Source organism: Bacillus rossius, chromosome 3 (genome assembly GCF_032445375.1).
Source record: "Bacillus rossius redtenbacheri isolate Brsri chromosome 3, Brsri_v3, whole genome shotgun sequence".
In the NCBI taxonomy this organism is placed as follows: Eukaryota; Metazoa; Arthropoda; class Insecta; order Phasmatodea; family Bacillidae; genus Bacillus; species Bacillus rossius.
In genome coordinates, this window is record NC_086332.1 from 84,651,289 (window position 1) to 84,678,118 (window position 26,830).

Below are 26,830 nucleotides of genomic sequence, written 5' to 3' on the forward strand. Positions count from 1 at the left end.
CAAGTATGCTGTGTCATTTATACCTCTTCCCTGCTGTCTCCTCTACTGGTTCCCCCACCATATACCTAACTATTCCCCTCATGTGAAAATTGTAGCCCTCTCAGCAAAGAATTTCACTTCAAAAGCAAATAAATAAATAAATAAGTAAAATATTTTATTATTAATTGTATTAATTCAAATGCTACACCAATAAAAGTAATGTTTGTACCACAAAACAAAACTATACACGCTATAAAACTGTATTAACGTTTTAACGTTTTTTGAAACCAATGATAAATTGTATTAGGTTTTGCAAAAAAATCACCACTTACCTAATCATAAGTTGTTGTGTGAAACTCCTAGTTTCAGGCAGTCACTCGTTAAGCCATACTAAGGTCTTCCTATTTGGTATACGTCTATTGTAAAAGCTCCCTTGGCAAATGCATCTTGCTCCTGCTGAAATTTGTTTGCTACTCCATACACTTATCTGCTATCTCTGCGAATGATAAGTTTGCTATGCTTTTACTGTTTGTCAAATCTATCATCGTAGCATCGTAATTACTAACAGTCATCACTGTGCTAATCTCCCAAAGCCAAATGTGTAAACACACTACAACCAACCATTCACTTTGCTGGACACAGTACAGTGTATGTGTAAACGTCTGAGCCCGGCTTGCCCCCTGCTTTCCATGGAGCATTTGAACACCACTGCACTGCGGCGCTTGGAGAAGTCCTCTAATGTCCACCAAATTCAAATTTATGGGCTACTGTTTACACCTTTAACTTTGCAGAGATTTGTTTCCAGACATTAGTTCCTTTAAAAAAGTTATTTTTTTTTAGTATTTCCCGCCACTCATTAAATTTATGCCCTGCAATTTGTGAAAACTAATAGTCAGCATATAAAACCCCTTCAGGTTCAGCCTACAGACGCAGGTAAATTCAGGAGGTCATTTTTTTTTTTTAGGAAAGTTCGGGAAACTTCTGGAACATCCTACAAACTTTTGTAACATATTGGAAACTATATATATTCTTTATTTTGTTACATTTTCCATGCAGCCAAAATCTTTTGGAAGTTTTAAATTCAATGTATCCATCATTTTCGTATAATTTATAGAAATTCTCCATAAGAATGGCATGGCTACAAGCTTAACATTGGTGCAGAGCAGTTACATAGGTTCTGTGCTGTACTGCTCTGAAAATTCCCATGAAAATAAAATACCCATGTGTCCCCAGATTTTATAAAAAAAAAATTTCTCGTTACAATAAGGTTGCAGTTATCAAAATTTTCAGACAACATATTTTAGTAAATTTTAGATTTGAAACAATTGAGTACATTTCGCAAACTAATTGCAGTAATTGTTAGTTGTATCAAAAATTGTTTCAGACAAGATTTAGACAATATTTAGGAGGTTTACGATAATTTTGTCTGAATTTGATAATGTGCTTACTAAAGGAGTACCGTGAATTTCTTTGTCCATCAACCCCTATCTCCTTTCCCCTCTACCTTTTGCTAATGGTTAGAGTTTTAATAACACTGTGAACAGTCGCGTATTCCCCTTCCTTGGTCGGTCACAGTGGTTATGGTGGTAGCCAATTGTACAAGCCCCACGATAATGGGTGCCACTGTGAACTATTGGGGTTCTTGCGGTGTAGATATTGTAAAACCCTACACTGCCAATAATTATTATAATACAATAAGAATATTCTCAGGGTATTGTCGCCTATTCTCTCTGCAGTAAATCTCAGGAACGCTGCTGCTGGAGTGACTATCCAGACTGCTAATCGAGCTAGCACGTCACTGCATTGTATTACTGTCAAGAGAGTAATTGTTAAAAGGAAGTTTGGTAGTGTTGTCTGACAAGTGACAATTTGCATTACCTATGACCTGGTCTGTTTTAGATGTAATTTGACATGTACCATAAATAAAATATGAATAACTAGAAAACATGCGATTTTAATGTGTTCTTTGCTATTGACGTGAAGTTACTTTCAACCATGCAATTCAGCTAGAGGAACAACCAAAATCATTTATAGTGTATGTTAGCATTTTTGTCAAATCTATGTCTCATTAAGTAAATGTAAATGAGGTCACAGGAACACATCGACTACCATGCCGGGTCTAACTAGAAGCTGTCGGAGGCTTGAGGCTCTCTTCCCAGGACCTCCAGGTGATCTACCGCGACGCTGGAACACTGGTCGCTGGAAGCTGAAATTGGCGAGCTACAGTAGATCTGATATCGCTGGGTGTCTGGCTGAAGAATCGGCTTCCCTCTCGTCCTAAAAAGTCTGTTTGAATTTGGATTCGTCTCACCAAACGTCGTGGCCGATCATAGCTTGCGCTGACATCAGTCGTCCGGAACCACTACGGGGACGAACGGGACCGACCTCGGAAGTTGGCACTAGATGTCGCCGATACTCCCTATCTGAGACTTATTCAGTCCAGAACTATTCTCACAAATAATAGTATGGAGAATTCTGTATAGCACACGACCGCGGATGACGCGAGTCTTCAGTTTCTCGGGCGGCAACCAAGGCTTTGGTTTGCCCCAGCCCGAGAAACGTCTTCCCGCTTCAAGATGGTGATGGCGTCTCTTTCTTCCTCCTTCTAACTATTTATTTTACGTCCCTAGCAACCAAGGAGCTATAGGACCATCAGCAAACCAAATTAACTGCATAGTGAAATAAAACTTGGATATTAGTGTGTAAGAGTGCTGAACTAAGGCAAATGAATAAAGTTTCCAAAGAATAGTGCTTAGAGAACCCTGAAGTTAAAAAGTGTGTTGTCTCTGGCAATTAGAAGTGTTATATATGTTAAACTTTGGTTGTCCTCTTTATAATAAATTATTAAATACATAAGATCGGCTCATGAAATATACAATTAATGTTACAATAATAATCAAAATAATAATATGACTGTAAACAGTTGGACTGGTTACAACACATTTCAAACTAAGTTTTTGGTAATACTCTTAGGAGATTTCTTCAAACAAATGTAGCCTAATATTTTTCATGTTAAAGAAGTTGCAATGATTTTTGTTTTTAAATACCTCCTCCTATCTACTGTCATGTTTTGATGTTGATAACCATAAAATCTTTTGATCTGATTATGGTTTTGATGTCTAGAGACAATGAAATGAATAACTAAAAGGTCATTTTTCAGAAGTCACACTATTTTAATGACTGCTGTAGGTAGCCTTTCTTCAAAATATATGTAATAGTATTTCATTAAAATAGATGTTTACAAGGAATTAGTAGTGATTGATTTATTAGGGCTTATATTGTATATGCTGTATTGTAAGTAATGTATATTATTATATGTTGTGTTTCTTTCACTTGTAATTAAAATTGTGTAATTTTTTTGGTTTGCAGTTTATTGATTTGTGTATTTCACTTTCATTAGTGCAGAAGAACAACAGTGTTGTATTTCTGAACGTCTGCTTTTGTGGTTGTTATTTAGAGTTTTATTATTTCTCATACATAAATTTATTTTGTAGGTTGATGATGAGTCATTCAGCGCACACAGAATAATCTTGGCAGCAACTATACCATATTTCCATGCCATGTTTACTAATGACATGCTCGAGAGTAAGCAAAAAGACATTGTCATACGTGGAATCGATCCTGGGTGAGACATTTTAGCCATTTTGTATATTTTGCAATAACTATTTATTCTTCTGCATCCTTGCAGCTTAGTGACTACCTCAGTTGCCTGTGACACCCGAGCTACTCCATGCATTTGATGGGTTTGGTGTGGTCTAGGGATTGGCTGGCTGTTGTTTACGATTAATTTGCACCACAGTGATTACTAAATATTTATTTAAGCATTTGAGCCCCTGAGGTAAACTCAGAGATAAAAGAAAACGATTCAAACTACTTAAGAAGCTAGGATGACGGAGATCACTTAAAGTACAAATTTGAAGTCCTCGGAGTGCTGGAAGCGTCTTACCTCGGGTGGCGATGAGAAGTGACTGGGGCAAGAAATGGTCGCCAAGACTGCTGGACAATATGTCTGATACCAAGTTGAAAAATCCATTAAGTTATTCAAATTGGTGCCATTAATTATATTTAATGTTTACTATTTTTTATACTTGCTTGTAATTTTTTTAGTTTGTATTGTATTTGCAAGTTTGATTTTTTTTGTTATTGTTTTTATTAAGGTAATCTTAGTTATATACTTTTTGGTTTTATTATCACTCTTCATATACTTTGTAAATATCTATGAAGGGCACGGACCCGCTAGACACACTTATCTCTGGGCATAACGTCGCCTGTGCGAGAACGTGACTCGTATTCCCCTTAGCACAATTGCCAATAACACCTGGACCTGTCTTGCTCTCAGCGTCGGGCACTCTATAAGACTGAGATATTAATGAGTGGGCTCTTAAATGTGTCTCACACGCCAGTCCACAGTAACACATGGGTGAACGCAGAGTAAACACAAGAGTTGCAGTTCTGAGATTTAATACGCGCCACTGTACTCTTCTACTATTAATTAACAATAAAAATAACGTATACCTAACTGTAAAAACATCTTAATGGCATGACTGGTTTACGTGAGACCAGAGCCACCTCATGTTTGGATAGCTACTACATGGGTGTTGGTGACCGAACTCCGGCTAACAGATTTATTTTAACTAAGCATTTGAGCTCCTGAGGTATGCTCCAAGGAAAAAAAAAAAAAATTCAAACTACTTAAGAAGCTAGAATGACAGAGATCAGTTAAAGTACAAATTTGATGTCCTCGGAGTGCTGGAAGCATCTTACCTCGGGTGGCGATAAAAAGCGACTGGGGCAAGAAATGGCCATCGAGGCTGCTGGACAATGCGTCTGATGTCAAATTGAAAAGCCATTAAGCTTTCAAGTACGTGCCATTAAGATTTCAAGTACGTGCCATTAATTTAATTTAAGATTTACTATTTTTTTGTACTTGTAATATTTTTTCTTTGTATTATATTTACAAGTTTTTTTTATTGTTTTTATCAAGGTTACCTTAGTTTAATACATTTTGGTTTTATTATCACTCTTCACATACTTTGTAAATATCTATTTGATTTTGTGGAAGACAAGGAATGCCTTAACTTTGCTAAATAAGTCAATAAAATAATTTTCATAAGTTATTTTACATTTTCCTAATGCTCTCCAAGAATCTGTTCTTAAGCTGTGTAAGGTTAGTTTCTGTATTTTATCTCCAGCATATCAAAGATTTTCTCTTTGCACACCATCAGGACTTACGTAACAGTATTAATTTGTGTTTATTTATAACATCAGTGGTACAGGCAGCAGTATGAGTAATCCAGTCAGAACTTACCATTACACTTTGCATTATTTGTCATGGTACTTTTACAGGAGACACTCTTGTGGTGGTACGCCAGAGGAATACATTCACTGCAATCACATAAATCCTTGTGTTGCCAATCTGTATATTCACATATTTTTGTCTAAATTTTCTTACAACTTTACCCTATCATTGGGTTTTAAAAATATAGGACCTTATCCAGTCATACTCGTGCAAAGATGTATGAGACACATTTGGACATTATAAAGAATCAAACAGCTAAATTAAAAAGGCAAAATAATCAGTTCAGTGTCTCACATCTGCTTGCTATGATCCGTGCACTGTAAAGTTGGGCGATGTGACATCATCACTGCTAACCATGGAACTTTACATTGTGGATTTCTTGCATTCTATGCATAATGGGAAACCCTGGTTTTCACTGAAAATATTTTCTTCGCCGAAACTAATCAAATTTAGTTTGGCCTAAAAAATAAATTTTTTGAATTTTACAGGGATTTTAAGTATTCCATGACTGTTTTTGTGATGTACCCACAATCACTCCCTTTTCTTTACAGTATATAAATTTTTTTATGTCTCATAATTGTATACTGTAAGAGCTTTACATTACTTACGATTTATTTAATAATCAATATGCATGACTCATAACCATCTGCATGAAAGGCTGAATATGTGGTGCAGCTGAACATTGCAAAATCACCCATGTCCTATAATTGATATTCGCAAGTCTTTCTTTCGACTGCTGGTGAGGGAATTAAAAAATAATTAACTGTTGCGGGGCTGCTAGACACGAGGTTGGCTCAGCGTGGCCCCCTGCGGGATCCCTGGGGACTTAAACCCCCCCCCCCCCCCCCCAAATCTTCTCTCTCTCTCTCTCTCTCTCTCTCTCTCCAGGAGCAGGCACAGCACATATACGACAAATATTCATTAGTATGGCCGCCCCTTCCTTTAACGCTTTCTAATTGAGTCCGGGAGATTCTCGGTGTGTCTTGTGGGTTCAGTATGTTCCCAGAGCCCTGACCGTGTGAAGGGGCGAGACTAGGAAGTTGTTCTTGCAGCTTTGAATGTTAAGTCAGGGGACCTTTGATGACACGACACTTCGTAGAGCTATGAGACCTATCCAGGGTGGGACTGAGAGGTATTTAAACAGGGAGATTGACCTGCGAGGACAGTGAAGTGAAGAGAGTGAGTGACACCTCGGTGAGCAATGACAGGCGACAAGCGACGGGCTTTGTGTACAGAGATAGGATCATCAGAGACCGAAGAAACAGGTATGGTGTTGCGTGCCTGGTGGACGAGTGAGTAGTGTGAAGCAGTGTGTTAGGATTGAGTCAGTGGTAAGAGACGAACAGTAGAGAGAGAGCCATTGTTGAGCTAAGCTTCATTGGGGACAGTAAATAGTGGACTTATGGAAGTTGATTATTTTGTGAACAGTCATTTAAATTGTTATAATTTAACTAGGAGGGTAAATATTAGCTGATAAATAAAACTGAAATCAATTAATTGTGCTAACTTTTTGGATCTGTATTTCCCACACTTGTAGCAAATCTTAATCATTGTGTTTCCCAATTCCTCTGCTGTTTTTTTAATTGGTTGTATTTTAAGTTTTTTAATAAGCTTGCATTTCCTGGTGGAACGCAGGGCCCTAGAAGCACTAATAAACTTCGCGTACAGTGGGCGCGTTGCGCTCGACAACAATAATGTGCAGTCGCTGCTGGCCGGAGCATCGTTCCTGCAGCTGACAAAGGTGCGGGACGCCTGTGCGCAGTTCCTCAAGAGACGGTAAGCTAGCTGATGTCTTCAGCTTTCAGCATGTTGCAGGAGATATGTTTTTTTAGAATTCTGATTGCACAAGAATAATTTTAAGAACTTATGTCATCATTTATAATATTTTATACTATCATGCTTATAAATTTGTAGTAAATCACCACTGTTTTTTTTACATTAACTTACAACAAGAAACTATTCACACACAAATTCTTACTATAGTTGTAACTTGAACTCGATAAAGAAATTAACATCACATAAATTTTAATCACTATCACTACCGCTGACCAGGAGAATGGGGTTGGGGCGATGGAGATGACTGGGATGAATTAATTGGATGAAGCTAAACTTATCAAAAACCTTTCCTCGTCATCTTGAATTTCGTCAGCTTTCCACAGCTCTTCTTCCAAGTTTTTCACAGTTTCTGCATGCATTTTCCAGTTTTCTTTTGATTCGCTGTCAGAACCTTGTGCTATGAAGGTCTCCATATCATGCTCCTTGAAAGTTGTGCTATGCAGTCTTATGATATATTTCACTTGTGCCGATACCATTTCAATATGGTTGAGCTCGCAGTAATATGGGGGCAAGCGAAGTACAGTTTATCCTTGCTTTTGGCTATTTCTTCAAGTTTGTATTTTTTGTACTTATGCCGTTCCTGTGATACTATGTGTAGCAATTCCTGCTTAATCATACTGTCAGAAATCAGTTCACACATCCTGGTAGGACACATTATCTAAAACAATAACAGATTCCTCTGGAGTGTTTAGCAAAAGTTGTTCAGCAAATCACTTTTCATACCCATCTGCAGTAATTTCATTGTGAGCGTCAGCTGTGTTCTTTTTTGCACAAGAAAGTAAAAGCAGAATTTTGATCTAAATCATACTCATTGCCTGCATACATTAATACAAAGTGTGCGCCACGTCCTGTAGGAGGTTTGAAGCCTGAATTAAGGGCTTCATTGGCTGCCTGTCAAGCGCTCTTCCCTGTCATGTCTTTCCATGCCTTTTTCACACTGAGCCCCACTTTTACCCATGACTCATCTGTATAGACAACTGGCTTTCCTAAATCCCTAAACCTTTTGATTTTACTCCTCTCAAGTAGGTTTGCCACCACCCAATTATGTTTCACGTTCTTTAAATGCTGCCTTGTTTCCTCTTCATAAGTACTTAAACTCAATGTCGTGAAGAAACCTATGCAGCGTGGTACGAAAGAAATCTGTGATTACTATTCACTTTCGCTAGAATAACATCGAAAGTGGGAAGAATGTTAGCAAACAAAAAAGTGTGAATGATCTGCTGTAACGCACCCTGTACGGTGCCATCGTAAGTTTTTTTTTTAGGAATTTTTCTGTTGCCTTTCTTTTTCTGTTTTACTTTACCAGAGGTACTTTAGGTAACATGCCGCTGCAGTTCCGTCCTAAGGACGTAAATGGTTCATTCAGAACAGCATGTTGCCCTGGAAGCTTCCCTAACTACATTGTTCTCAATGATGTTTTTTTGAAAATTACTCAATACTTTCAACACAATCTTGCGCTCCCTCACTAGTAGCATACCAATGTAGTTTCTTTTCGTTGTTCAACATTCCATAGTTTATATTTATGTAATACACATAAATGCAGAAAATAAAATCATATGTAAATAAATAACCTGTCAAAATTGTAAGTGCAACAAGTCACCCAACACAATGTATCACTTAGTCACTAGACATAGTACTAACTAGCAGGCTGGTTTTCAGAAATGTGAGTTAAAGGATATAGCTGACTAAGGAAGCATTTATCTTTGAACTTATTTGCAGGACAGAATCTCACTCTTTCAATCACACGGTTGTGTTTCCTCTTATGACGGCATTTTGGGAGTGAGTGTCTATTGCAGTGTGCGCTTTCATTAAGACCCTTCTTCACAGCTATTGACACAAAAACTGTAGGAGCAGTTGAGATGGTGTTGTTTTTAAAAACAAATTTCGTTCATTGTGAACTTCTTTCACGATTTTGACATCCATCTAACTTTAATAATGAAAATTTTGCCTCTGATCAACTTTTTGATTATTCAGTTTCTGACGAAATACATTTTATGATTATAAAAAAATGATACAACTGAAACATGGAGGATTTATATCTTGAGATTTATTCTGTGGCATCCTAAAACATGAATTTAGTAACAGAAAAAAAAATCTGATTTTCATACACCTTTAGGTTAAATTTTTTTATGTGATACAGATTGGAATACTTCAAAACAGTTTCCATTGAAGAAGTTTGATTTTTAATTTTTTTGGTTCCTTAAAATGCCATTAAGTATACAAAATATAATCACTTGATGCATATTTCAGTGCTCTACAATCTACAAAAATGCTTTCTCCAAGAAATAATATCATAAGTTACCAGTTGCACCTGAAAAATATAATATTTTAAAAATGCAATTTGAATATTTTCATTGAAAATTCAACTTTTCATAGTTGTGATTGCTAAACTCTGTAATATAGTTTTTTTTTTTTTTTTGGAAAACCCTTGTGTTTGTGGAACTGTTATTTGTGACATAATTTTTGTTTGGATTATGCAAATGTAGACACATTTTTATACAATTAATGCATTTTATTCAAGTCTGCTTAGATGTTTGATTGGTACGCATTGAAAAACTTATTTTCAAGATGCCAGAGAAAATCAGAAAGATTTTTTATTATTGGAAAATACTTTTTAGGAGTCAGGTGGATTTTGGGATACAAGAAAAGAGCACCAATTAATAATTTCTAACCACCATTCATAATTTCAAATTAAATGTAACTGAAAATATTTGTAAGTTTACAAGTAACTGCATTTTAAAAGAAATATAATTTATAGTGTATGCCAAATGGGAATCCAGCTACCACTAATGAGATTAAATAACCTAACCACAAATTAAATTTGAAACTTCCTTAGCAAAAACAATTTATGTAAAAATGTAGAAGTAAATTTATAAAGAAAATTATTTTTGTTCCCCTTATAACTTTACTTCTATTTTTCCCCCTTCAGAATCATGGTAATTTAAGACAACCTAAATGTTTGAGATCTTAAAATGTGATTAAATGAAATCATTGCATTTTTTTCGGTTGAGTTGTAATTTTATTCATAGTAACATTAATGATAGTACTTTTGAGGCTTGGTTAAATATTGATTTTGTAGAACGTAATTATTTATGTTAAACTGAAAGAACATAATTCAATGCCAAAAGAAAAAAAAATTAAATATATTATAAAAGGAGAATATAAATCAAGCAGTGGATTGATTTATAAATAAAGAAAGTCATGAGGAGTCTTGGTGACCAATCAAACATTTTACAGGTTATTTTATGAAAGAAAGCCAACTGGGTGGGACATGTTTTCAGAAGGAATGGATTATTTAGTGATGACAAACATGTGAGCTGTATCAATTTGAATAGAGTTCTAACAGATCATTGCGAATAAATGAAAGGATGTTGGTCCAGGTTCCACCCAAATAATGTGCTGGGTATCCGCTACTTTGCGGATGTCCATGGCTGTGCCCCGCTCGTGGAAGCAGCCGAGAAGTACATCCAGCAGTACTTCTGTGAAGTGTCGTTGTCTGAAGAGTTCCTGAACTTGTCTTGCGCAGAGGTCTTGGACATTGTCAAAAGTGACGAGCTGCATGTTGTCTCAGAAGAACAGGTGAAATATGATTTCATATTTTACTGTGCATTTTGTTTAGCACTTAACTAGCTAGACTTTTTGAAATCAAATACAAGAAAAAGTCAGTGGACATTTATGCCTATTTATTTTGTATAAATTTGTTTGTCCACGTGCAGTTATATTGCCAAGACACCAACAAGAGTAGTTTAAGACCTTCTCAAAAGAACATATTATCACATAGTAATTCGTGGTTCCACATGAACTATGTATGGATGGAAGTTAACCATTCTTGTGTCAGCAACCATTTTTGTGTTAATGTTAATTTTGCTGCGTAGTTGAAGACTACATTTATAATAGGTAGGAAGTAAATCTCAACCAAGGCTTCCAAAAATATTCATTTAAGTGTGAACAAATTATTTTCTCCCGCGTTTTTGCAGCGACCCTTATTCTCACTAGTGGAGGAGAACAGGTCTGTCATACTATTTCCATTTAAGAAGTTAGCCTCCACTTATCAATCTTGACTATACTTTAAGGAAGAATATGTGGAACTTTTTTTACTTTCATCTTACCTAGGAAATCTAAGAATACAGTTCAAACCCAATACATACACTTGTACTGTCTGATATACCACAAATTACGATTACCACAGATTATTCTGGACCAATTAATTATAATCCTACCCCAAGAAAAAAATTTTTTTATCGCTTGTTTTCATGCCCACCAACAGTCAGGGATTTTAGCAGTGGGCATGACAATTAAAAAAAAAACACACACAAATACATAAAATAACGGTAAATAACAATAAATAAAAGAAAAGACATATAAACAAGCAGATAGCTGAAGAGAAATATAAAATGTAATATAATTTATAGTATAAAGTAGTAACAGTAGTAACAAGCAGCAAGACGTAGATTTAATAGAGTACAATAAGCTTTACTTGAAACTAAAAAAAAAATATAAATATATTGACAATCAAATTTATGTAAAATTTTTAGAATTTGAAATTAATCTATATTATCTATAATCATTATTTTTAACTGTACACAAAGCTGATAAAAAGGAACTATTAAATTGAGACACTCTAAGGTCACTATAGCTAGGAAATGGTTTTATACATTTTTACATAATTGGTAGCAATTGTAAAGTAGCCACTATTAGGATGTTCACAAATGTTTAGCAGGAGTTTACTGTCACATGATATACAGCATCTGTTTTAAAGCTCGGTCTGATACGCTATTTTGACTATTTCATTTTTTTGTCATAACAACTATTTGAGAGATTTTTCCTGTAAATTTATCACTATTGCATTGTATCTTTAATCTCAAATTTTCCTAAACATATGTTTACTCAATATTATCTAATGGTGGTCAAGTCACGCAAGAGTTCATAATAATGTTTACTAACGTGACTTTCCACATTAGGTAACTAACTGGTGAGAAAATGTTTACCCAACAACAAAAGTTAGAAAGCTAGTGGAATGAATTTACATAAATCTATAATTATTTATAGTAATTACAAAAAAATTAAATAAGCAGCTCAGTATTTTAAACTGAGTATTTTGTTCCACTTGTTTGCTACAGTGTTGCAGCAGCCGTTGCTAGTCGGAAAATAATTTACCATTTTGAAAAGGAAGAAAAGCAAGTGCATTTTTATACATATTAGTGCAATATCTTTGAAGGAACAATCAGAGGTTGAGTGAACGAGAAATGTTACAACTCTCAACTTGAATCTTTTGCCTCCTGTTTGTCGTTTAGTTTTGTGTTTTCTGATGTCTTAATGAAGACCTTGTTTGGTAAAAGTAATCTACTTGTTTAATATAAAATAATCTAAACCAGAAATCACAGCTGCAAGTCTCCATGGTAAATTATGACAGCATTAAAATATTTAAATGACAATGAAGAAGAAAGACTGGGCTGTCATCTTGAAAAGTCGGGGGTATACTCATCATGCAGATGTTGAATGAAAGGCAACACCTGATCATCCAGAATGTTTAAACATGCTGATTCATGTTAGTGGTCACCGCAGTGAACAGGTCAATCCATGATACGAAAAACACCCCTAAAACATCACAGACCCACCTCCAACTTGAACCTGACCTTGCACACATCCAGGATGAAATGCTTCATTTGGCATTCAGTGCACTCGACGACGTGCGTCATTGGAAAACAGGCAAAAACGTGATTTGTCAGACCAGATTATGGTCCGCCAGTCATCTACTGTCAACATTCAATGAAGATTTATAGCCCATTTAAGACGTGCAGCTTTATGTGCCTGTGTGAGCAATGGCCTCTTGTGTGATGACAGACTCCAAATGTTCATTCATGCAGTTCCCGTCTCAGTTTTCTCATGCAGTTCCCGTCTCAGTTTTCTCATGCAGTTCCCGTCTCAATTTTCTCATGCCAACAGGTTGGGAATGGACCTTCATTAACTGACTGCAGCAATTCCTGTCGGGTTTGGAAGTGATTTTGATTCACAAGCTGTGAAATGCATCTCCAGTCTGTCTTAGTCAGGATCTTTTTCCGACCACAATTCTGATGTTGTGTTTCGTGGCCACGTGTAGTTCACCACTGCTTTTAGACATGTTGAACAGTCCGCTGCGTAACACCAATAAATCCAACAATTTCACGCACTGTATGGCCATGGGCACGCCAAACACGATTGCCCCGTTGACCACTCTTGTCACATCTTTACATCTACCCATGTCAACATGCACTGTTTGCTTGAAACATCAATATCTCACTGATCGCTACTGCTTTATGCTGACGTAGAGGCAGTGCGCGCGCGATTGAGCACGGAACTCGTTCACTGCACCATCTGTACAGGCCAAACTATCCATCTGTGCATGTGCACTGGGTGAATAATTTTTTGTCCTGTGAGTTTAGCAACCCTTTGTGATTTGCGCTTGCTGGTCCTCAGCTAAATGTCATGAAAATTGTGCTGAGCGAACAGGGAATCTAAATATTAATTACGGTTTAAAGAGTTATCTATGCCCTAGATGCCAAACAACTAAAGCAATGAAACAAAATTCTTCTTCTGATAAAAGATCTAAACCCATATCAGCCACTGCAAAAGGCTCTGACATAGATTTATCATTCAAGATGGGTGCACTTGCATGTGAAATTAGTGTTCAGATAGATGAACCAATTACATAGCTGCCAACTCGTACAATTTTTTCGTATTTTGTACGAATATTTGTTGTTTGTACGATTTTACGAATTATATTATTTTTTTTACAATTGTTTTTCTTTCAAAATTTTTGCATGTTGTTGTGGCATGCTACCTCACTTGTGTGCGTGTAGGTTCATGGGCGATCGCTTCAATAAAAGTTTTTTTGGCACAAATCGAAGGACTTCGGCGCCATTCGGCAAACGAAGCCATTTTGTGTTCTTGGTTTTTGTGCCGTCAAATGCGCCGTCATTATTTACAAAGTTTTGAATTAATGGATTACTGAAGCTATTGATATTTCATGTTATATTTATGAGAGTTGGCAATTTAACGAGTCGTGCTTATGGTTAAATGGGAAGCAGAAGAATGGTTTATACGAAGAAAGTTTAATGAACGAATGGTTTAAATAGTATAAATTGAAACACGTATCTTTAAATAGGCCTACTTTGGTAGGCCTACTGAAGAATTTAGTGTTTACCTTAGTGACTGCACTGCCTCTGCTTGTAGCTTGTTTTCTTTTCCGCCACATTACCACAGAATATTCTCTGGTATTACCCATAGAAAAGAGAGTATATAATATATTACCATCGGTACCGCACGATGGATTGTTACGTGACATTGTGAACAAAAGTAATTTTTATTTGTGGTAAAATTAATTCTGCTTGCTATTAGCATTATGATATTTTTGAATGAAGTTGTGCAATGGCACCGGTTAACCATAGCTCGGTAAAGATGTATATTGTATATACCAACACCAAAACTGGAAACAAGATGGCGAAGGGTGATGGACGTTGAAAAATACTAACGCAACTAAAAATATCATCGCCAAATGGTAAAAAATAGTCAAAAAAACAAAAGCAAATCAATTAATAACTCGGAGTATTATTACTAAAAACCGCAACCATTTTTTATTAAGATAATAAATAGATAATGCTCAAACTAAATAAAAGTCTTGCAAATAAAATCTTATAAATATATTAATTAATGGGAATAAAATTAAGGATTGTCCGAACATAACACATGATTCCAATGTTAGCTAAAGGTATCCTTTACAATTTGTACCATCCACAATTTTAAGCTGGCCTGTGAGATCTTCTGTACAGTATATACTTTTACCAACAAAAAAGTGTGCCAAATGACTGAGGTAGCCAGCGTGAAATGTGTTTGAAATAAATAATTTTTTTCTTCATTCTCAATTGAGAAAAAAATTGTTTTACAATAAGCATACAAACGTGAAAATTCTACTCAGCAATAAACCAGAAGATATTTGGGTTTGAAAGATAAGTACTTTAAAAAAATACTTACCAAACATGAACCACTGCAGTCAGAAATTATTATTAATGTTAATTCATAGTAATCAAACTAAGGATTGTCCACACACAACTTATTATTTCAGCATTAGCCCAATGCTTTCTTTACAATTTGTAACATCCACAATTTTAAGCTGGGCCGTGAGATCTGCTGTATATACTTTTACCAACAAAAAAGTGCGCGGAATGACTGAAGTAGCCTGCGCGAAATATGCTTGAATTGAATAATTTTTATCTTTATTCTCAATCGAGAAAAAAATTGTTTTACAATAAGCATACAAACGTGAAAGTTCTACTCAGCAATAAACTAGAAAATATTTGGGTTTGAAAGATAAGTACTGAAACGCCCCTCGTGCCCTAAAATTATATCATTTTAACTTGATAATAAAACCTTGGAAACTGCTGGGTTCACAAATATTAAGAAAATTAAAATTATTTACCAGAGGGGGCACGAGGCGGTGAACAAGACAAATTTCATACTCCCTGCACACAAACAATTTGGGAGTTCGTGGATCGTTAAATAGAAGAAGGTATATGATAAATACACTACAAATAATTGTGTGCACCGTAACGGCAACTAGCTTTGAACATTATTTCTTCCTTGGTCATCATACGGATTGTTATTATTATAGTGTGCTGTAGTCACCCAGTTGCTATTTCTTTTTTTTTTTTTTAAATAAATATCAATTTGTTATTGCAGTAATTTTATATGTATGAATCTAATCCTGACCATAGATATTGTATGTATTTTGCTAGCTGTTAAATGTCGTTCCACGCATACACTAGAGGGCCCCAGTAACCGTCATAATTCATATAACTTAAAAATTTGTCACGCCACTTTGTGGGGCCTTATAGCGTTATAGCCTTATAGGTTATATACAGAGTTGTGAGATATACAGAGTTTAAAGAAATTGGCACAGCATCGTGTAGCTGTACATAGTGTACATGTGTACATTAAAAGAGGTTTTTAGTATAAAACCATCATGGACTCCTACAGTATGTAATTTGTTGGTGTTGGTCATATACATATGGAACTTAACCAAGGGGTTAACCCTAGTATTTATAATATGGCGGGATGCGATGACAAGAATAAAACTTACAAACAATCGTTTCTGCAGTCTTATTGTGCAGACTTCCCTTGGTCAGTACATTCGCAAAAAGGTGAGAATTTTGCGAAATGTGTAGTGTGCAAGTGCGACGTAAATATTGGGCAGAATGATGATTTGAATGTAATTCGGGCAGAATGCTACTTCACTGCATTCATTATTGAGCATAATTTACCTGTTTCTGTTGCGGATCATGCCGGACATCTGTTTCGGAAAATGTTTACAATATGTGAAGTTGCAAGACGGTATGGTTGTGGATGCACAAAGACAATAGCAATTATAGGCAAAATGGCAAAACAACATGAAACTAGTGTAACAGATTTGTTAAAAACTGTTCCTTTTTCGGTTGCAACAGATGGCAGCTATGATGAATCGAAGCTGTACCCAATAGTTGTGACCTATTACAGCACTGAACTTTCAATTGTGAATTTTGTATTTCTATCAGTCAAGTCGTTGAAGGGTTCTTCCACAGGTAAGAACATAGGGGAGATGATTATAGCTACACTTACAGATGGTAAAATACCATTGGAAAATTGTATTGCTCTAGGATCTGACAATGCAGCAGTCATGACTGGTTCAAAAAATTGGGTTGCAGCTGTATTAAAACATTATCAGAAAAATGTCATAGTCTTAGGTTGTGCCAGTCATTTGTTGCATTTGGCTGCAGAGAAGGGGTTGAAGGGTCTTAAAATGAATGTGGATGAGATTCTGGTAGATATATTACTATTATTTAGACAAAAGCAGCAAACGGAGAGACTGAAAGAGTTTCAAAAACTTTACGACACTGATATCAAAAAGGTGCTGAAACATGTATGTACGCGCTGGCTTTCACTAGGTGTATGCTTGAAAGGGCTAGTGGATTTATGGCAGCCTTTAGTTAAATTCTACAAGGAAGAAATTGCTACTCAGGTAGCATCTGTTCTGGTTTTTTAAGTAGCTACAGGATACCAAAAAAACTGGAAAAACAAACTGATGATGTATCGGCTGGTAGTTGTCAGGCCAATACCAGCAGCCAGTCAGAAGTCAAGTCGGGGAAAAACATTATGCTTGATAATGTCTCTTCAAAATGCCTTCTTCACAAGAAGACCCTGTTTCTAAGAAGAAAAAAACTACATGTGGATCAATTACAGAAGAAACTTCTCAGATACTTTCACGGCAGGAAATAGTGTTTATGTTTCTTACGGATGATGTGAACAAAGCTTTGTGTTATTTCCTGTTACATGTAATACCACTTCTTGATACAGTACATGTTGCACTGCAGTCAAGAGAGCCCCAAATTCACAAATTAAGAAATATGCTTTCTCAACTGTTGAAAGATTTGCTCATCAAGTTTGTTAAACCATTAGTTATCAAGTCAACCCCTGTACGTGATGTTAAGTACAATACATCAGTAAATCAGAAGAATGATGAGGATATTGTTGTAGGTAGCAGTGCATTACATGTTGTCTCTACATTGAAACCGGCAGAAAAAGTGGTATTCTACAGTTCTGTGAGATAGTTTTTTCAGCTGTCATGTGATTATATTTTTTTAAAGTTACCCCTAGAGAATGAAACTTTGATACATGCTGAAGTCGCAGACTTGAAAAATATTGAATCTGCTTCCTTTTCACATGTAAAGTTCTTTGTTGATAAGTTTCCTTGTGTTTCTTGTGAAAGGAGAAGAAAAACGTGAAGAGGCAAATGATTTGCTCCAGGAACAATTCTGTGCCCTGCAAATAGAAAATGATCTTCCGACTAACCAGTCTGATGGATGTTCAGTGGTCCACAATCTGCAAAATTGAATGACTTAATGGTTGCCACAAATTTGATAGACTATCTTTCACTATGCTGTCAATTCTGGCCATACCTCATAGTAACGCAGAATGCGAAAGAGTTTTCAGTGGGGTAAAGAAAACTAGAACCACCTTCAGGGCATCTATGTCAGATGACATTTTAAATAATATTCTTTTGGCAAAGTATCAGGCAGCCCGACAGAAGTGCTATGAACAAGATTTTAATATTGATTTTTTAAAGAAGGCAAAATCCACAGTTCGTTTGTCTTTGCAGAAGAATCAGCATCATAATGACAGCTGTTAAATCTTTGTCGCATAAAAAATTGGTACTTTTTTTAAATTGTACTAATTTCTGTTTTTTGAGGTTGGCAGGTATGCAATTAAAAACATTGTCATTCCTAGTTCTGAAATTACTCTAAACATGAATTCCTGGCAGCTCAAATAGAAGAATCAGGAAGCGAAAACTGTTAAAATTAAACTCATGAAACAGATGATTTAACAAGCATCTCCTTTTACCTTTCTAGTCTCAAGTCATATGATCGAAAACTGTTGAATTCTCAAGCTTCAGCATGGCCTCAGCAACTATGAAATGTGCAATGTAAACAATTATTCTATTTCAGTGCTTGCAAAAATAGCACTGTCTTAAAAGATCCTTTTTGAGACCACCTTGTCAGTAACTGCTTGGGACTGGCTCAAGCTGTGTAAAGAAAATTGTGAACATGAGCTTGAGAAGAGGTAAAATATTTAAATGTAATGTTTGAATCGGTAGGTACTAAAATTGATTGTGTTTCATTTTGTAGAAATAAGAATTAGAGCGTGTGCAGTCGTTAGGGACAAGATTATTGGTGAATTGCGATAAAACCAAAATAACACTGAAAAGCATGTAATAACACAGCGTAGCACTGAAATGCAAGTTAATATGGCACCAAAATGCAAGTTATATCATGGAATTAAGTAGCATTTAACCACAATTTAGTTCAAATCATAAAAAAGGTAGGTAATGTTTGAAATTCAAAGAATGTCATTTCAGGAAAAAAAAAGTACCAATTGAATGATTTAGAAAAATTAATTTAATTTGTTTTATTGTGCATTTATTATTGTATCACTTTTAACTAAAAATGCTAGCTAATTAATTTTTATTGTAAAAATGCAGGATTTAAATTTTATCACTATTTTGGTTGAGTAAGTATTACAAACAAGCTTTTGTTAAAATTAAAAAAAAAAAAAAAAACACTGAAATCCTCTGTTTTAAAAAAAAAAATTGGACTGAAAATAAAACCATAAAATCTTGTCTCTAGTAATAGGTAAATTTAAATATTTAATTGATGCAAGTTACTGTTAATCCTGACACATGATGGAAGGAAGGATAAACGTACCCAGAGGCCGGAGAGCAACGGAGTGGATGTGTCAGGTGATGCAGATGGGTGCAGGTGTTTGAGGCGGTGATGCGGTGGGTGAGCAAGGACGGCGGCAGCAGGAAGCAACACCTGCCGCAGCTGCTGGCCAAGGTTCGCCTGCCCCTGCTCACGCCTCAGTACCTCACGGACCGCGTCGCCGTCGAGGAGCTGGTCAAGACGTCCCACGAGTGCCGGTGAGACGCGTGTGTTCACCTTCGCCTTAGGCTCTAGCTTCGAGCATTTGTAGACTTATGTGATAATTACAACAGTTGTGTTCACGGAATGAAATGATCTGTCATTTTCTATCAGCAAATACGTATTAGTGTCTTTTAATGAATCTGATACTTAACTAGGTATGAAAGTTTGTGAGGTATCATCTGTGCCATTCCTTGCCAAAAAAAATTTAAAAATTCATGATGGAGGGATATAATCTCTTACAAAGGTTTGTCCAGCAGATCTGTTTTTTGTTGTTGTTAGTGAAGCACAGAATCAATTTAAATCTGTAGTGATTCCCATTGGTACACCTAACACAGTATTGCCTCAATGCAAGAAAATCTAAATAGTATAGGTGTATGGGAATGGCATTTTTACTTAGGGACAGGATTCGGTCGGGAAAGATTTTGAATTTTCGGGTTGGGGAGCAACAGCATTGAAATTATGTCACGTAACTTGGTATACAGAAAAAAATATTTACTATCAAACTATTAATATGTCTCTCAAAAACATATCATCCATCCCTTAAACCATTAGTACTTCAAATGATTTCAAGTTCACCAAAAAATATTGATACATAAAGACAAATAATAAGTAACATATAATGGAAATAAAAACAAAAACCTTCTTCCCTACTCATTTCCTGTAATGTACTTTTGATCATACATAATGACCAACTGCAAAAACTTAAAATCGCTTTGATGTTTCTAAAAAAAAATAAAAAATAAAAAAAAAAAAAAATTATGGCTTAAATAATTGAAACCAAGATGGCGTTTTTTCAGTTGCTTTGTTAAAAACAGAGTTTTATGTCACATCCAAAGGGCAGCATTGTTCACTGCTGCTTTCGTAAAGTTCATTTTCAAACATAACTTAACATTATGCTAAAGATGTTTACATTTGTTCAAAATAGTAATATATTATTAAAAATATGTTTCATCACATTGAGTACTTTATTTAGTCTGAGTTTTTATTTTTAAGAGCATTATTGAACGAGGTTTGAAATACGTTTCACAGATATGTGTGTTTTTGTGATACGTTGCTTTGTCTGGTCATTAGCTTGCCGGGAATGAAAAAAATTGGTTTTCCTGGAGTATTATACCGAGTAGAAAAATTATTTTCCCGAAGTTATGGAATGGTCTCTTTCTCAAGTTTTGGGATCCCATTCACCTCTACTAAATAGTTTAAAAGTTAGATAGTTTAAACATCCAGACTGTTTTTCTGTACAACTCTCTGACAATTCAAGATTGAGTACTATAAAAATAAGTCACTACTGTTGCATGATGCAAAATAAAATAAATACATATATTAATTTTTTATATATTGCTGACAGCACTTTAATGACTTTTTTTTTCTTTTCAATTTAGTAGTTGCTGTACACAGTTAACATATAGGTATTAAAATTTGAACAGTCACATGCTAATGTTGCTGGACATAGCAGTTGCTTGCTGCTTTGTATGTACGTACAAACATCTTACATGCACTTCCACTCTTCCATTGATTGTCTTATTGAATGGTGAAGCTACTATATTTTCAAATGATTCTATGAAATTTCCACCTTTATTTGTCCAATAAAATTGGACGAATAGTACACTAAATTTGATGTGTCCATTAAAATATTTTTGTAAAATTTTTTTATGATTAATTCAGTATTTTTTTTTTTACAATGAACACTTTTAAATGTTCAGGTGTTTTGATTTGACAGCTTTATTTGAATGCTACTTTTTTGCAATTATTCAATAATTATTTTTTGGTATAAAATTCTACTTTCATTTGAATTATATAGTAGATTTATTTATTCTTTTATTCACTGTTAGATTTTAGGATTAGTAATTGCACAAATGCTCAAAATTAAAAGAGGCATATATGAATGCAATTACATATGTATGCTAAGCGGAGATTGTGAATCTTCCTTTAAATCGGTGAGTCTGTGAAACATTTGGTCTGTTGGACTGCTTGTCACACAGTCACTGCACCACGGCTCTGGGACGATTGCAGGGATCTGCTTGACGAGGCTCGAGACTATCACCTCATGCCAGAGAGACGACCCTTGCTCCAGAGCTTCAGGAAGCGTCCCCGCAGTTGCAGTTGCGTCATGGGCAACATCTTCGCAGTGGGCGGACTCACCAAGACAGGTGAGTTTCCCCCTGTGGGTAATGCATGTATTTCAGAAAATCTAAGGTAGTGAATAAGAACAAAAAATATTACAACTAAAATTTCTGAAGCAATATTCAGTATTCATGTACATGATCTAAATATTAACTTTTTTTGGTGTACCCGGTTATCGTCTAGGTATTAGACTAATGAAGATTTCTTTTTGGGGGGAAAAATATTTTTTGGGTCATCTGCCACACCCCTTTGGTTAGTTTCAGATAACCTCACAAAGAGATGTGCCAGGGAAGCCTGTCAGACAAGAGTCTCAATGGTATCTCATCTTGAAGTGCAGGGTAAAATAAATGTAAGAGAAAAGAGTATGCGTACCGACTGGACCACCAAATATGATAAAAAAAATTGATAAAATACAAGTATGTTTTATTTAAGCTACACAGAATTTAGATTAAGAAAAAATGAATTGGTTGTAATTATCAAGGTACTTAGAATTTTTAAGTTTCAAAAGAAAACAATAAACACTACTTGAAATCTGTGTCAAGCCATGTGATATTTATTATTATGTAACAAAGAAGAGTATTAACATTGCAGGAGTATCATACACTTCTAAAATTGTATCATACACTTCCATAATTTATATAGCTCCATTAACAAAAAAAAATCTGAAGATATGTTAGAAATAAAAATTTGATATTTGTTTATTTTAATTGGCATAGATCCCTGTTATTACTGAAGGAACTAAATATTTAAAAAGTCTGATTTCAAACATTATTATTTAATTTTATAAAAAAAAGTATTGTTAAACGATATCGCTATAAATATATTGGACTTTCCTCTTTAACATTTATAATTCAATATATCTATAACTTCACTCATGTTGGTCAAGTTTTTCATTAAATAACATGCCAATTAACAAAAATCGTGAACCATGTCCTTAAATTTTTGATGTAATTTGGTCCTCAGCTTCTTTACCCAACTGTTGTTTTTTAATGGTTTTTAATTTGATTTTAAATACCATTCAGTCATATTATAGTGATAAAAAATGGTTGCCTGTAATTGTGAATAGTTGCATGAAGAAGTTTAATGCACAAAGAATAGTAATACATTCAAACCTTGTTGTTATGACCTCATTTACTACGTCCACCTCTCTGTAATGACCCCTTTTCGAGGAACCTTAGAAAATTTTTATTAAAAAAGTAAAAAATTTAAACGTAATCAACCAAAAATTCATTTGAAATGATTTTCAACACATTTATCTAGGTGAGCGCTGTACTGCATTAGTGCAGTAGACACCATATCTTCCTGGTTTATCCTCTTCTCCCTCCCCTTACAGATAGTGGTTCCGTGGCATCAGCAGACTGATTATGAACATTCGCGGAGACTTGCCGTATTCTCCACGCTCTACCGAAACACGTACCGCATTTGGTGATTATGAACCAACATGCGGTGTGCGTTTCATTACTATTCATGAGACTTGTGAGCCACGGTATGAGTGACATTACCACTGAATAATTAACATGTGCATTTAATATTTTTTAAATTTTATTTTTATTTTGGGTATTTTATCTATCAGTGATTTGTTTAATTATTATTTAATTCAAAGATGAAGTAAAATAAAGCTGTGTCCTCAATGTTGCAATACCTATGTAATGCCATAGCAAACATAAAACCATAGATAAAAACTACTGTAACAATTCATAACCCAAATATTGTTTACATTAAACTTCATTGTCATTAGGTTTGGCTCCTTAACAGTATCAGCTATGTTAAAAAGAAAATCATCCCGCAAAAATTTCACATTATTATTGTAAAATTAAATCGCTAACCTCTTATTAGTTTCACAACACCAACTGATGAACAAGTGGTAAATAACGTAGCTACGGTGTGATAAATACCATCCAAAAAGTGTGGTAATACTCATAGGTTACAGAATATACCGTCAGAATGTCATCACTGGTCGGAGTTTAACGAAAAAAGTTGTGTTTGTAATCGAACAGCTTCTTCATGCGGTAATCACCACAACCTTCGTTACGTACCATGTCTTGTATCGCAGAATAGTCAGCCTGCAGGTGTGTCTGCGTCCCAGCTGGACACTTGTCACCCGTCAACCAACCATTATGATCAGGGGGGCACAACTGTATAGGGGAAATATGGCTACTAAAATAACTGTGCAGTTGAAAAATACCAATATAAAAAATTAAGTTTTATATTTAAAGAAAACATATCAAATTTCTTAAACATAATGAATAAAAAATAATATTTATGAACATTCTTAGTTCAGAATTTATGGAATGGTGTGTTAACAGAGTAGCGTATTGATTATGATGGCAAAATATTATCTTTGAAATAATTTTTGCCAATGTTAAATTATTTTGATAGCAAAGAAATAAGCATGGCTGCAAATAAAAATCTTGTGTGTACTTTCCTTTTGCTCTTGTGTATTTTTTGCATTAGAAGCAGAGGTTATGATTTTCAGCACTCAAACTTTGGGATCATGCAGTTTTTAATATTTGAAACAAAAGATAAAGCATTTTAACATATTGTTTTGGTTGATCCGTGTTGAAAAAAAATATCTTAAATGTAATAGGGTTAATATTCCTGCAACAAATGACCACAAAAAAAATTGTAGTTTGCCAACATTTTCTTTCAAAAAGTTAACGTCTTTCAGGTTCTTAGGTTGTCTCTAAATCCCGCACAGTTCTTGGATTTCCAAAGAAAATAAGAGCATTAGTTATAGTTTTGAGTTGCCACTCTGTATCTTCTGTACTTTGTGACTGTGATATTGCTTGCTTTTGGACACACTGCCTTCTCTGTTTGCTACTGTTATTATAACGTGGATTTGCATGATTTTGGATCTTTTTTGGCTTGATTACTGTTTGTAAACGACTTTTTAGGGTTTTTTACTCTGATTTGGTTGTGCTTTAGAATTGATTTTGTGAACAGTTGTTGACAACCTGTTACCACTCACCACCTCCGGCTAACTCAAAATTAGGTGATGAGGGAACATACAGGCTGGTAGGAGGTCACAAAGTAATTTATATGCAATGTTATGTACTACCTGTTTTTTTAATTCATGTAAAAATCACAAAATATTCCTCACAACAGAACACAAAAAAAAATTAAACTGTACATTCAAAAAAAATAAAACACGCAGCCATCGCCCGGCCACGGCCTGCTCGGCCCGCCGCCCGAACAACGACCGCTCGGCACGGTGCTTGGACAGTGACTGACTTACAGCCTTCCTTCCCTTTGTGCGGGCAGTGACCTGGGCTCGCTGACATACCGTATTTAATTGCATAATGTCCGCCATCGCATAATGTCCGCACATTTCTTTTTAAATACTTGAAATGGAATTTTCTAAAATCCGCATAAAGTCCGCACCAGACAAAGCAACCTTGGCCACCCCTGAAAGGCACAGTAATGGGATGGAAATTTACCGACGCTGTCAACAATGCTTTGACCTTGAGTTGTTCATTTCTCCGGAGCGGTCGCTGAGAGGGTTTGTAGCGTGGTGAAACCGTCCAGACTCAGAAACTTGCACACTACTGTGCAGCTGTCTGCGCCGTCACGCGAGTTGCAAGGGGATGGGCTATATATAGCACAAGCCAGTACACGTGAACTCACACTACGTCACAAAGTAGGGGAGTTAGCGGAGAAGTGGTGGGGGTACATGCGCACAGTTTTTTTTATACACACAGTGGGCAAGGGACAGGGAGGGAGGCTCGCCGGCACCGGCTAATGCAGACATTAAACATCTGCCCCGTGCTGTCAGTGGCCATCTCAATGAAAGATTAAAAAAATATCTTTTCACGCAAAGCGTTTATTTTGTGTAGGCTGGCTGCGGCTTCTGAACGTAAGAGCGCACACGCGAGTGAGAGAAGAAAAAAAAAAGAGTGGCGTCTTCCACTAATCGCCGGCACCCAATTATCTTGACACCTGTCACATTTCTCACGCCTGCTGCGGAGGGTCGCCAGTCACCAGCGCTCTGCTAGTAAACTAATTATTAGAGAACAATTTTTTTACTCTACACAAAACGTTACATTTTGAAGGAAAAAAATTTTTTTTTGACTTCACCTCATAATGTCCGCACCCCATTTATTTTGTCAAAAATGTAGCCAAATTACTGCGGTCTTTATGCGAGTAAATACGGTAATTTTCAGCCAATCATGGCGCATGACAACAGGAACTTCCACAAAATTTTTACTTCTGTTCCCATGATGCAGCAATTTTCTCTCACACTCCCGTGAGTGTGACTCAAACGCCTAGAGTGTGAAACAAAGCCTCGATCGTGGAAATGAGGGGGAATTACGTCAGCACGCCTTCCCACACAAAGAAGCCAGCAAAAAAGAATTCTTGCAAAATAAACTTACGAATTATAAAAATAAAAACAAAAACAATAAACCCGGAGAATTTTGTTCACAATATTGTCTAAAAAGAAAAAAAAATTACATCTAACCTGAAATATGACAAAAAATTTATAACAAATAATTATTACTGGATTGTATGGGGAAGGCTGTAATCTGGGTTGTTACAAACCTGCATATCTTTTTACATAATGTATGGATATCTGATTTGTTTAAAATGGGTAGATAATAGGACTGTGTGGGATCCCAAAATTCTGGAATAGTTTCAGATTTATCAATTTAAAAAAAAAAGATAATTCATGTGGAGGTTTTTATTTTCCACTATTTTCAGTGATGTAAATTGAGAGAAAACTAAGATAGAAGAAGACCAATTTAACGTGGTTGGTCAGAGACATAACAAGTGAATTATTGCTTACTTAATTGTACCGAGAAGATAGATAAAGTATATTAGAACTGTCATAAAACTAATAAACTCCCTATACATGTTTGTAAAACAGTGCACAACTTGAGACATAAAGGACTGTTTTCCTGAAATGCTGTGACATTTTTTTCAAGTAGGTATACGTACATAGCAACCATCCACTGCTGTTCATGATGTTTATCTCTGATAGTTCCAGCAATTATCTTTCCCCATGGGTTGACCAAAAAGGTTTGCTTCACAGTGTGGTAAAAAAACCTACACCCTTTTCCCCCAAGCACGGCACACACTGCTCTGTTGGCTGCAGTCAGTCGTCCTGTCCTTC

At 35.6% G+C, this 26,830-nt stretch overlaps 1 protein-coding gene across 1 annotated transcript in view; it reads left to right on the top strand.

Annotated features, from left to right (window-relative positions):
- The window catches only part of LOC134530990 (kelch-like protein 18), a 68,065-nt gene that overhangs the window by 4,545 nt on the left and 36,690 nt on the right, over positions 1 to 26,830 (top strand). The window contains exons 2-6 of the mRNA XM_063366398.1: positions 3,474 to 3,604; positions 6,914 to 7,054; positions 10,495 to 10,693; positions 19,438 to 19,598; positions 21,613 to 21,749. Of these exons, the coding sequence (XP_063222468.1) occupies positions 3,474 to 3,604; positions 6,914 to 7,054; positions 10,495 to 10,693; positions 19,438 to 19,598; positions 21,613 to 21,749 (769 nt within the window). The remainder of the gene's footprint in view (positions 1 to 3,473; positions 3,605 to 6,913; positions 7,055 to 10,494; positions 10,694 to 19,437; positions 19,599 to 21,612; positions 21,750 to 26,830) is intronic.